The 13,158-nt window shown below is 35.9% G+C and overlaps 1 protein-coding gene across 1 annotated transcript in view; it reads right to left on the minus strand.

The window, feature by feature from the left end:
- Window positions 1-13,158, minus strand: part of edil3 (EGF like repeats and discoidin domains 3) — a 143,840-nt gene that overhangs the window by 81,420 nt on the left and 49,262 nt on the right. Inside the window, 1 exon segment of the mRNA XM_023344053.1 lies at window positions 10,056-10,184. Within this exon segment, the coding sequence (XP_023199821.1) occupies window positions 10,056-10,184 (129 nt within the window).

Consider the following 13,158-nt stretch of genomic DNA (forward strand, 5'->3'; position numbering starts at 1 on the left):
TAGTATGTATTTCAAATACCATTTCATAATGTAAAGACAAACTTTGATGAATAGATTAAGAATCGGTTCTCCAGTTACCACAGTTATCAATAATTTTATCTTTTAAAATACCAGAATGGCAGCTTAAAGTACTGTAACTAACACTAGTTAGCCATTTTCTATGGCTGACTGCACAAACAGGGAAAAGCTATGCTTAGAATGCTGCAGCTTTAGCCACATTCAGTCCAGCTGCCATTAGCTTTAGAAAAATTAGACATTTTAGAACATTATTGAGGCTATGTTATGTAGAAAGAAAAATCTGCTCTGTTCATTTGGGACAGCTCTAAGCATCAAATAATACTAAAATACCATAAAAATACATAATTAAAAAAATGTGAGCTGATCTTCCTAAGCTATTGTTTCTGCCCAGACAACGCTTACTAAGAATGTGGGTGGCCTCAGCTCTGGTCTTGAACAAGCTGTAGCCCTTGGTCAAGGGTTTGTTTCCTAGAGGCTGGTGGAAAAAGCAGCTGCTCCCAGAATCTCCTTCTCAGCTCAGGTCCAAGAAACCGGCAGACCATTTAGCAGCAGCTATGGAAGGTCAGCTTGGAAGGTTGGGGCATCCTCTTAGCTCTGGTTTGTGCAGCATCAGTGGCACCTAGCTGGCAGGTGGCCAGTCTCGGTGAAACTGCATTTCTCAGCTCTCAAACAACATCAGGCTGCTTTCTCTTATACATCGGGGGTTTTGCAGCCAGTGTGGAGTTGCTGATAGCACCTTTGGGGAACCTCTAATTTCTGCAGAAATTTGAATAAAACAAGAATCAAAGTTTTTTCTTTCGGGTGGAAGTAGATACCAGATACTCAAACAGTAACCTGTATTGATGGATCCTGAGCTCCTGAACAAGAATGAGGCCTTCTCTAAGCCAGTGAGAAAAGGGGGGCTTGCACACTCAGTTCTCCCTGATGTCACCTTCACCAATTACCAGTGCAAGAGGAGATTCTTTCCTGATGCAGTGATGCTGTGAAAAGGGCATATTTGTCCTAGTCGTGGGGTTATAAGGTCCCCATGACATCATAGTTTCCTTCCTGAAACTCCTCCTCTTCCTGTTGAAAACTGAAAGTAGGTTCATCCAGTTCACTGTGATGTTAATAGTTTTTACGCCAGCCTGTGTAGTCAGTCTTTCATGGCTTGAGGCCCAACTGTTTATTTCTTGTGTGAGCTCAAAACATATTGTAAAAAGGACTCTTTGCTTCCAACAAATGACTTTAGTAAAACAAATGCTCCTGTCAGCCTAGGGGGCTCAGAAAACTGTCTATTACTCAGTGAAAGTGGATGAGAGCTCCCCTGTTAGCTTTTGTAAATGTTTGAATATACACAAAGTGTGCCCTCACAGCCTCAACAATACTGAAACAAAGGCATCTCTCACTGACTTTTCTTTTTTTCCTATCACAAATGCATAGAAACAACTTAGATATGTTTTCTTAGATGACAAACAATTTTTTTGAAATAGATATTTCAAGCTGATTATTACCTGAATCCATCTTCATGACTGAAATGTGTGTTATTAGGATTGTACAGAAAAACACCAAGCAATGCCAAATAATAAGAAACAAAGACATCAGGTTATGATATGTTTAAAGAAAAAATAGAAAACATGTGTACATCGTAAAACTTTAATGGTAATTGCAGATAATTTTACCAACTTGTTAATTCTGACCCCACCTTTTGCCTGCGTCCATCCAATCTTAGATAATGGATGGACACCTGGGTGGATATCTATTCTTACTGAAAGTAATGTTAACATATCTGGACTATAATCAACACTCCTCGTGCTTTGTTTTATCTTTGGAGAGATGCCTGACCTATCAGACAAACTTCTTGATTGAATTGAAAAATTCACTTTTGTGAGTTACTTTGTGTTGCTCTATCACAGAGGATTCCCTCAAAAATACATTGTTTGTGGTTTCAATATGACAAAACCTGAAAAGGTTTAGGAGATAAGAATATTGCTGCAATTCCTACAGCAAAAACTATTTAATACTGACATTTTGGTTATTATTTTCTTTCTTTTTTGTTTCTTTTCCTACATACTTTCACACTATGCCTTACATGTAAGGTTATATCCTGCTCTGCATCTGTGTTTTCTTTTTTTGTTTTTTTTGCACTCTGCAGTTTTAGAACCACATGGAAAACATAAAAGGGGATAATTAAGTTCCACTTACTGACTTCTCTGTGAGAAACATTGCATAAAGAGGAGCTATGCTGTTTCCAGAGTCATGAGTGGGCGATGCTTTGAAAAATCAGAGAACAAATATACAGCAGCTCAAACAACATGACTGATACCTCCCAGCTATATTCATCTTTCCACATCGATCCACAAACACACTCACTGTCTCTCACAAAGACTGTTGATGTTTAACGTCTGTCAGTTCGGTTGTTCGCTTGTGGTCACTACTTTGGTTTGCTGGGTCTCAGACCCTTGCCACAGACATTCATTTCCTCCTGTAAATACAGCTTTGTGGCCACAAACTGCAAGCAGTGGGTGGGCCTTGGGCTTATGAATGCAAAGTGGAGACGGCCCTGAAAATGTCCTGCATTCACTACATAGCTTGGCATCACACCAATATAAAAGCAGGGATAGCCCTGAGGCAAAGTGTTCGACCTCAATCTGAGGCAACCCCATGGTGCTGGGACACTTTTACATCTGTGAGCAAAATCTCAGGCTCTTTAGTGCATCATCCAAACTGACACAGTGATATATTGGTTTTTTGTTATGCTGTTACGACTTTTTTAATTGAAGTACGACAAAAATATGTTTAAGTATCTGACTACATTTGAGCACAGACCAATTTATACTAAGTGAACAGACTTCAGCTAAAACGTTATTCCTGCTAATTTATGCACCAAAAACACGGCTGCCATGGAGATTAGCATAATTGCAGCAAAACTTATCAACTCTTGTAACCCAGAGGCTGGTGAAATGAAACAAATTCATACCTGCAAGTGCAAACCTCAGGCACCATGAATAAACCAGTGCTTCTGTTTATTTGGAGAACAGTTTAACTTTTCTCCATTAAAAAAAAGGACTTCACAGAGTTTGTCCTTAATAAACTTTTCTGCCGACTTAACTTATACGTAAATCTATCATAATCCATTAAGCTAAGCTTGCTCCAGGACTATAATGTTTTCGAAAACTTGAAGAGAAAATCTCCGCTTAATCAGAATTTAGCATAACTGCTTGTATTATCCAGGCAATTTTGTGGATTTGGGCAAATGAGCAACTTCCCTTGGGGCTATATACTAAATAGCGGCACAACTTTAAGAGGCTTCTCAGTGGAGATAAATAAGAACACCACAGTGTGGGCACAGCAACAATTTGGAAGATTCAGTACTGAAAATAGTAATTGTATAGGCCAAATGTCGAAAGTAACAGGTTTTCTGCTTGCATATGTTTAATCTGTTAAACTTTCACAAAAAAGGTATAATTTTATCATTGCATGAGAACTCTTGCTCTCATGTTCTCATTTAAAAGTATCTTAAAATCATTCAATGCACTTAATATATTTTTTAATTTAGTCATGTTAAAACTCCAAATGTCAATACATGAGTTTATGCGACAGATAAACATAGTCTTGCCCATCTGTGAAGTGAAAAGAAATAGTTTAAAAAAACGTATTTGCAAATAAAAATTTACATGGTGAATTTGTGTCCAGCAACATTTACTGTGAAACATCCTCTTTCCTCTTTGCATTTAAAAGATAGAGTGCAATGTGTTTTATTCAGTAAGAATACAGCTGTTGTGTGAAACCCCCTCAGATTTGTTAGAAAGTGTTGATGAATGTACTAGATTAATCTTCAGGTTCTGAATTTATTTCACCTTGAGGCTTTTATCGGCACTGAAAGACAACAGGCTTTTTTTTACAGATAGAAACTATAAAAGGTTTGAATGAGGCTGTGTTATTAAACTAATTTTTCTGAATATTTTCATCTGAGAAATATATTTCAAGGATAATTTCTATATGTTCCCATAATATATATGCTAATGATTCCATTGTTTTTGTTTTGTTATAGATTTTTGTGTGTGTGCGTCCTTAGAAGTGATTTAGAGAATTGTTTGTTTACTGCATTGATGGACCTAACTTCATTTCTTAGGTGCACCAATACAAACTTTATTGTGTGCCCAAATTTTCAATCTGATCACATTTGTCATCACAGATGTACAGGCTCAGCTTACCTTTTCTTTTAAATCAATGTCCATAAAAGTAATACTGACTTGTAAATTATTAACAATCAAATTGTAAACAAAAAGCTCACAACTTGAAGCAGAACTGAGACAAAATGGATAGAAAGACAAGGAACTGACTGAAAAAGTGCTGCAATAAGCTTAAAGTTACATTTAAATATCTCTCAAGATAAGATGAATGAAAGGATGAAATAAAAAAAAAAACAAAAACAAAAGTGGACATGTTGTAAGGGCTAAACCTGCTATGAACATCTCATTTCATTATGTGCAAGCCATTTTTCTTATGAAGAATTATTTTGAACTAAGTGAAGGTAAGTTCTTATGCAGTATTATACAGTATATATATATATATATATATATATATATATATATATATATATATATATATATATATATATATTTTACCTTTTATTTATTTATTCATCTATATCCACAAATAAATATATCTATGGCTTGATGTGCTGAGAACACCAATAAGATTGATCAGTACTGACTCCTGGTTCATTTGATATCCCTTATGGTTTTGCACACAACATTATATTACAACATTTCATAATTTAGAGCTGATTTTAGAGCTCACAGTAGAATTACTGTAAACATACATGCAGAGTTCATAGGGGTTTTCATCAAATCTAATTAAAAAGGTTAACTATTTTGCTCAGAAGAATTTCAATAATGATTAGTTACAACTGTAATTACAGTGATATTGATTCTACAAATTTGGAGAGCTGGCTACGAATTTGTAGCCACATTTTTCAGTTTACTTCTGTATAGAAATCTGATGACCACTTATCTTCATTGTTTCCTCTTATCATATGGCAATCAAAGAAAATTAAAAGACACGTGTTGCTGTAATGTGAAAATATTAGAAAAATCTCAAGATTTGAATACTTTGACAAGGTTTTTCAGACCTGCATCCAATTTTTAAAGGCCTGTGATATACCATGAACATTGAAAAGCAACAGCAGTAGAAGAACAAGCACTTCATGCTTCATCGCGATCTTGGCTAGATTGACTTTAACAGCGCTGCTTCACAGTGCGAGAAAAACCCCAACCACCTCAATCATGGAGAGAGGAAGTATAATCAGCAAACCCAAAAATACCCCCCTTCCTCTGAGACTGTATTGTCCTGTTGCCGGCTAACAAAGTCTCTCTCCCTTCTTTTGCAATCACAAAATACTGTATATGTGCAGTTAGTGTGCAGCATCACCTCCTGTGACGTAGTGGCAGGTTTGAGAAGTAACTGTTTTTGGTGCTGGAAATCCCTTCGCTTTCTGTTGCAGGTGAAAGAAATGATAAGTGTTTCTGAAAGAGTTCCTACAAGCAGTGTTTTACTAACGTTAAACGTTTAAAGCTGTTGTAGGTAACTTATATATATATATATATATATATATATATATATATATATATATATATATATATATATATATATATATATATATATATACTGTATATATATATATACACTGCTCAAAAAAATAAAGGGAACACTCAAATAACACATCCTAGATCTGAATGAAAGAAATATTCTCATTGAATACTTTGTTCTGTACAAAGTTCCATTTGCACAAAAGCAGGTGAAATTGATTGTCAATCAGTGTTGCTTCCTAAGTGGACAGTTTGATTTCACAGAAGTTTGATTTACTTGGAGTTTTATTGTGTTGTTTAAGTGTTCCCTTTATTTTTTTGAGCAGTATATATATATATTATATACAGTATATATACTGTATATAAGGATTAAAATATGCATAGGTTCCAACACCTGAGTTTCAGTACAGCCTTGGGTTGTAGGGGTGTGTATTCTTGTTTTATTAAAAAACAGTTTACACAAAGAGACTTGGAGGGCAAAAGAGGGAATAAAATTTGCCAGAAAAGAAAATGGAGTCACCATTGGATTCCTTCTTTGAAGGTGCAATGTACACTAAGCAATTCAGTGATGCAGTGCTAAACAGGGCACAAGAAAATAAGCACACAGCAAGTCTTTATAGAGTCACTTTTTCTTCCAGCCTGATGAAAGTCAGCCCATAGTCTGCCCCATGTGGACTGAATATCAGTCATGATTTCTCAATGCTTTCACATGACGTTAAAGCTGTAAAACTGGATCTGATTTTCAATGTGACAAAAAGCCCTGTCCAAGCAACAGGACTAATCAGGCAGCATGATATCGACTGTCAATACAGGATCAAACACTGGGGCAAAGCTTAAAAAAGAAAGCACTTCACACATCCTACATTTAGCCTTAATCAATCTTGCTCTGCTGGGGTGTTTCAAGACACATTGATCAACAGCCAAGATGGAATCTGTTCAAAGAACTTGCTGGAGAAGAAAGGTTGGAGAAATATTGAGGAAGAAGGTGAGTAATTGTCTTCCATGAGCAAATTTAACCAGACTATTTCTTCTTTCTTTTTCTGCTTTTAAGCTTTGAAAACAATCAAAACAAGTGTAAAATTTATAGTATGATTTATAGCAGGGATCACAAATAAACCAAGGGGAATCAGGCAAACTACATCCCATCAATCCTGTTTATATCCATCAAAACATCAAACTGTTTTTGTAGTAAGATGGCAGCAAAAAACATTTTGCCTGGAAAAACTACATCTCCAGCAGATTACAAAGCATTTGCCCTTGACAGACTGAAAACTCGTCCCCGAAAAATGATCTGCAACCTCATGACGTCTGAGGCAATCAGTCCCAATCTTCACACTGTGACAGCTCATTATAGCGTTTGGCTACTCGCCCAATAACAGCACACTTGTTCTCTTGTCACCACGGGGACATGACGCCACACTATTCGAAAGATAAATGACTTGGTGATAATCATGGCTCAAGCAGTGACACTAACCCGTTAACCCCGGTTTTCACAAGCACAATTGTAACTTTGATGATAATTTATATCAAAAAGGTTTGAAGCTCCACACAATTCCAGATATTCCAGATTGTAGTATGACTGAAAACCCATCATTATTGTTCCGCTTTGCAAGTGCCTGATTTTTCTTTAACTCTCTATACAGGTGCCTTCCAAATGCATGCATACCCTTCAAACTTTCTGTCACATTACAACCAAATGCATTAACACAATTTTATTGAGCTTTTATGTAATGGACCAACTCAAAGCGGTGCATATTTATGAAGTGGAAGGATCTATTTATTTATTTTTATTTTTTTACAAATTATACTCTGAAAAGTGTGCAGTGAATATGTATTGACTCCCTTTTTACTTAGATACTCCTAAATAAAAGTCCAGCGCCACCAATGGCCTTTAAACTAAATAACAAAAATAGTCATTCATCCATTCATTCTGTATGGTCTACCAATACCAGACCATGCAGAGACTGTTCACCTGTCTATGAGGACCATGATTCTTAATGCTGGACCCAATGCATATTTGGGGTGTTCCCCTGCTGCCACACACCTGATTTAAATGAATACGGGGATCAACAGGCTTCTGCAGCACTTGATGCCATACTGAGGAGGCAATGGAATAATTCAAATCAGGTGAGCTGGAGCAAGGACACATCTATAACATGAAGGGCAATGGATCTGAGGACAGGGACTGAGAACCACTGTTCCAGGAGAAACAATAATTCTAATGCCCTGATAATTTATTGGTAGGAATTACCCTGACACAGATTTGGTTATTAATGTATTCAGGCACACTGGCTCTCATTTAACTGTAAAGACCATGAGGGAAATTGGCAGCCATTAATATGTGTTCAGCCCATATCAAATCAGTTTTTCACCACCATTAGGGCTTAATAGGAAACAATAAATGAATTATGATGCACTAGCCAATTTCCCACAGTTTGAGGTATAAATAAAGAAAATGACATGCAGCTTATACGGTGTCTCCAATTTTATGTTTTGTCACCTGAAATTGAATACAAAAGATAACTGTAATGTGAAAATACGTAATGACTAAAAATACTACTGTAAGAGACTGTTTCACATTTTGCATTAACTATTAAAGCTGATGTTTTGAGAAGCTCTTTCTCCCCTTATCTCTGTGCTTATTTCTCATATTCTATTAAACAAATAAGCACACATCTGAGCACAAGGTTTGCATCATGAAACCCTCAACCTGTCACTGCACACTGTAAAAGTGCACCTGCAGGGAAAGACGACTGTGTTATTCAAACTTCTGTGATGCTCATCGAAGCACACAAGCAGATGGGGAAGCCAGAAAATCTGGTCTATTTATGAGATGCTGGATTGTATCGCAGATAGACACAGTCAAATACATAGATTCAAAATTATACAATACCTTATTAATGTAGGTTCCATGTTATTATATTTTAAAGTAAGTTTGTTGATTTTCCTTTGAGCTAAGGATTTTATTTCCTTTCATAATTTATATTTGCATTCCTATGTATGGTTTGCTTGTTCTTCTGCTGCATGTGGGAGTAAAGGATGGTTTGTCCTGTTTGTCATATATGCTGGCCCTGTTACTGACTCATTGGTGTCCCCTCTAGGGTGTATGTTGTCTCTCACCCACTGACTGCAGGAGATTAGCATTAACCTTTTCCCATGACCCTGAGTCGGATTGAGAAAGTATACATAATGGATCAGTGGATGGAGTTGACACATCTTTCATTTATTGTTAAATTTGTTTTGCAGCCTTAATACAGAATTGAAGCTGTGAGAGTTAATGGAATGCAAAAACAATTTTAGTTATTATTTCTTGATCTCCTTTAGAGAACAGTGAGGTTAAATTACACACAGTTGGAATCAAGTATTTGTAAAACAAATAATAATTGAAGCCCATGTTATTTTTTTTTACTTCACAATTATTATTCAACGAAATAAACAAATGAAATTTTGCTATTCAAAATATTACAAAGGCTCTACTTCCTAAATAGCTGAAAATGATCAATCTATACAAGCAGAGATGCTTTTTTGTCTACAAGTAATGTGGGTTGAGGTCGATTTTAAGAATTCATTTTTGTCAAGCTTTCCAGCTGCCATCACCTCCATCGATTAGTGAATGTAACCTAGCACACCATCAAGCCACAGCTACCAAACCTAAACACACTCAGTAAACAATCAGACTACAGAAAAGAAGGGCAGCAGCATAATCATGTACATCATGTACTGAGGAAACCATCTGCTTCCATCTGGAAAATGATTCAACACAGTAAGATAAAGCAACAACAGACTGACAAACAGCTTTTATCCCACAGCGATGGCCTCCGCCTTTTACACGGAGGCCATTGCTGTGGCCTCCGTGACTTTTACATACAAAAAAAGTAAAAAAAAAAAAAACTGTAAGCACAGATGTATACATTAAACTGTGAAGAACACAAAGTGAAATAACTGTGTGATTACATAACGCTTGGAGACCTTACTGACTTTAGACAGTGTAGCTGCTATTAATAAGAATATCTTCCAAACTCAATTAATTTCACATCTGTTCTGTTTTTATATGAGAACATTTGATTCTAGTAGCCAAGATATATTTTCAACTAGTTGAAATACTCTTTTTCCTCATAACTTGTTACTGAGGCACACATTTTTTTTATTATAGTCTTAGCACTACTTCAACACAGCCAACTCAGTCTGATTCTGAACAAAAAAAAAGCGAGCTCAGCTTTCCTTTTTCTTCAACCAACCTCATGTTCTGCTAAGACTGATCATCTCAAAATTATCCACAGCACAAGGTAATTCACTGTGTGGAAAAAAACTGATCAAAAAGAAAAATTGCAATATATTTTCTGGTACACCAGTGCTGCAGAGAAAGCAGAAGTTATATGAATCTCTACAAACATGCTGCTTGTATTTATTCAATTATTGATCATGCCAAATTGAGTTTGGATGTTAAAGACAGAACACACTTACTGTGCTGGCAGTGAATTCCACTAAAGCCTTGTGGACACTTGCACACGTAACCAATGAACGTATCGCCTCTGTAAGTCTCACTGATCTCACAAGTTCCTCTGTTGTGGCAGGGGTTTGGATGACAAGGACCTGTGCAGGAGCGAAAGAAAACACATACACAGTTTCATTTATCACATTCTCATTTACTAAGTCTACAAAAACATACTGCAAATAGGTAATATATTTACTCTGTCAGAGTGCATTGTGTTTCATTATGAGCTCTCTGTGACAATAAAATGAGTAAAAATGTAGAAAACCTCACCCACACAGTGATTTAAGAGCCACATAAAAGAAAAGCATATAATATTTCATGAGCTTTGAAAACTCATTTAAAGTAAGTTTGTACACATACATTTATTCAAAAATATCCTGTGAGATTACATGCAAGTAGAAAAAGTGTTTGACGGGCAAGTTGAAAAATATCCAACAGTACAGACACCATAGTTGCAGAAAGTTATCCAACAGGTTAAGGTTGGCTACAAAGGTGACTAAAAATTCCTGTTTCGTGTGAGACTGGATGCTAGTATAAATTGCTTTTCATTGGATCATAAAGCAATCCTAATTTTAGCAGTGCTTCACCGTTTGGTGAAAAAGAAGACAAAAATTACAGACCGAAGACAATTTTGATCACTTAGTTTGATGTTTCCTACCTATGTCATGTGCAATTGAAATGTAATATTTAACACCTCAATTTTAAATGTATGCTACATGGAACTTACTTTTTGAAGTAAAACTAGAAAAAGAGAAATAATCCATGTGAAAAAGAGCTTAGTCAGCAGCCAAGTAGATTTATATCGGCAGCCATTTGCAATACGGCATTTATTGCACTTTTCTGCAAGACAGAAGCCGTTCCCCTTCAATAAATAAAATCCACAAAGCCACTTAGGTGCCAAAAGGCTCTTCTGGGAACATCAGAACACAAAAAGCAAAATCCTCTTTGCAAATGAAGAAAATGTGCCACCATGTATACACACTTCCCAAACACTTGTGTTCAGAAAATAAGGCCCTTCATAGCAACCCCTTAATATCATCGCATAATATTAAGCGATGATATTAACTAAATTATTTTTTTTACATTAGGTAAAAAATTACCTAATGTACAAAAAAGTACATTAGGTAATTTAACTGGGATGAAAGGGGAGAGGCAGAAAGATATAGGGGGGAAAAAAGTTGATGAAAAACCTTTTGAGAGTTCCTTAAAACGTCTAGCAAAAGAACACAGGAGTGGTTTCAGGAAGAGTCTGTAAAAGTCCTGGAATGACCCAGTTAGGATTATAGTGCTGTAAAGCAGCCCCAGAAGGACCTGAAAATAAAAATGTGCTGATGCTTCAGATCAAAAAAAAAATCTTTCTTCAATAAAGAAGAGAAGAAAACTTCAAAGACTGGCTGTGCCAAGCTGTAGTATCATTCTGGAAGAAGAGTACCGTTGCTGCCAAAATAGTTTTAGACATTTAAGTTAAAACTTAATGACACATTTAAACATGAACATTTACAATTTCAAACATTCAAACATTTGAATGGCTATGGAAATATCTTATGTCAGGATGCTTAGTCCTTGACTTCACATTGATTATAAATACAAAAAAATAAAAAAATCTTTGATACCATACAGTGCTTTGTAAAAGTATCCACATTCCTTGAAGTCCTTCACATTACAACCCCAAACCTCCAATTTTTAGGATATGATGTAATGGACTAACTGAGCGTACACTGTAATCATGTAGTGGAAGGAAAGAAACCCATGGTTTTCTGCTTTTTAACAATATGTGGAATGCATTCAGTTCCCAGTCAACACATAGTAAAATCAGCTTTTGCTCCATTTACAACTACAGAGTGGTTAATGCACGTCTGTACCAGTTTTCCACACCTATGCCATGAATATTGTAAGTTTGAAGTTTGCAAAATTAATCGGGTAGGTTAGAGTGTCTGGGAACATCAATGTCCAAGTCTTGGCACAGATTCTCAATTGAATTTATTTCTGGATTTTGACTGGATTCACATTGTAGTTCTAACTGTATGTTCAGGGTTGTTGTCCTGCTGAAAGTGAACAACTGCCCCCAGGTGTATCAATGGCCCATTCATTGCTCTATTGGCACTTCACCGTTCAATTTGACAAAAATGTTGAATTTTATTACTTGACTGTATCCTAAACTGGGTGAAGTTATCTTGTCTTTCTTGTTTTGTTCCTGTATAGCCCAGAACAATCATGTAAAATAGATTTTTGTTTTTATCTTTCTTATTTCTTTTGTTTTGTTTTAACATTCTCTTCCTAATTAAACTAAAGTTACAAACAAACAACAAACAAAAAAAAAAAATAGTACATTAAAGCTACACAAGTCCAGCCTGCCTGCAGAAAAGAAGTGGCTGTTTATGTTTTACCTGGCCAAATCCCTGGTCAGTACAGCTTGGCATACAAAAAAGCTGTTGTGATCCCTAATTTGCATGGGAATTCATGTTCATGGTAATTAGGTATATGCATACTGGTTGTGTACACACTGGCCCATTCATCACGACTATTGTTTTTGCTTTATTATTCGGTTGCAGGGAACAATAGCAGGGCCGTGAGTGCATAGCAAATCAGAAAAAAAAGGAATATCTGAACACTTTTCCACTTGCAAGTTTTTTACTCTCCTCTCCTAAAAATGATATTAAATGAATATTTTAATCAATAAACAACCAAATATACAATTAAGCACATCATGGTAACATGGTCTGGGTTTTTTGCTTCAGAACTAAGGTTAGAAAAGCTTCTAAAGTCCATCTCTGAATGATAGCAACAAATACATCTAAATATAAACACATTGATATAAAAGGAAATTTATATGGGTTCATATGGTGGTCAATATTTAATTCAAAGCTGGTAAAACATGTGTTGACATGAAAATCAAAACAAGCCAGTATTTCTTTTTCTCCCCACTGCATGTTTTTTTCTGAAGTTCCCTTCTTTTTGTGCCTCTTCAGCTCTGCTTTTGAAAAGGCACATGTCAGTGGTAAAAAAAAAAAAATGCTCTGACAAGGCTGTTATTTCATTCTAAGTGATAAACAACAAAATGTCCCAAGGGTG

Source organism: Xiphophorus maculatus, chromosome 12, assembly GCF_002775205.1.
Source record: "Xiphophorus maculatus strain JP 163 A chromosome 12, X_maculatus-5.0-male, whole genome shotgun sequence".
Classification (NCBI taxonomy): domain Eukaryota; kingdom Metazoa; phylum Chordata; class Actinopteri; order Cyprinodontiformes; family Poeciliidae; genus Xiphophorus; species Xiphophorus maculatus.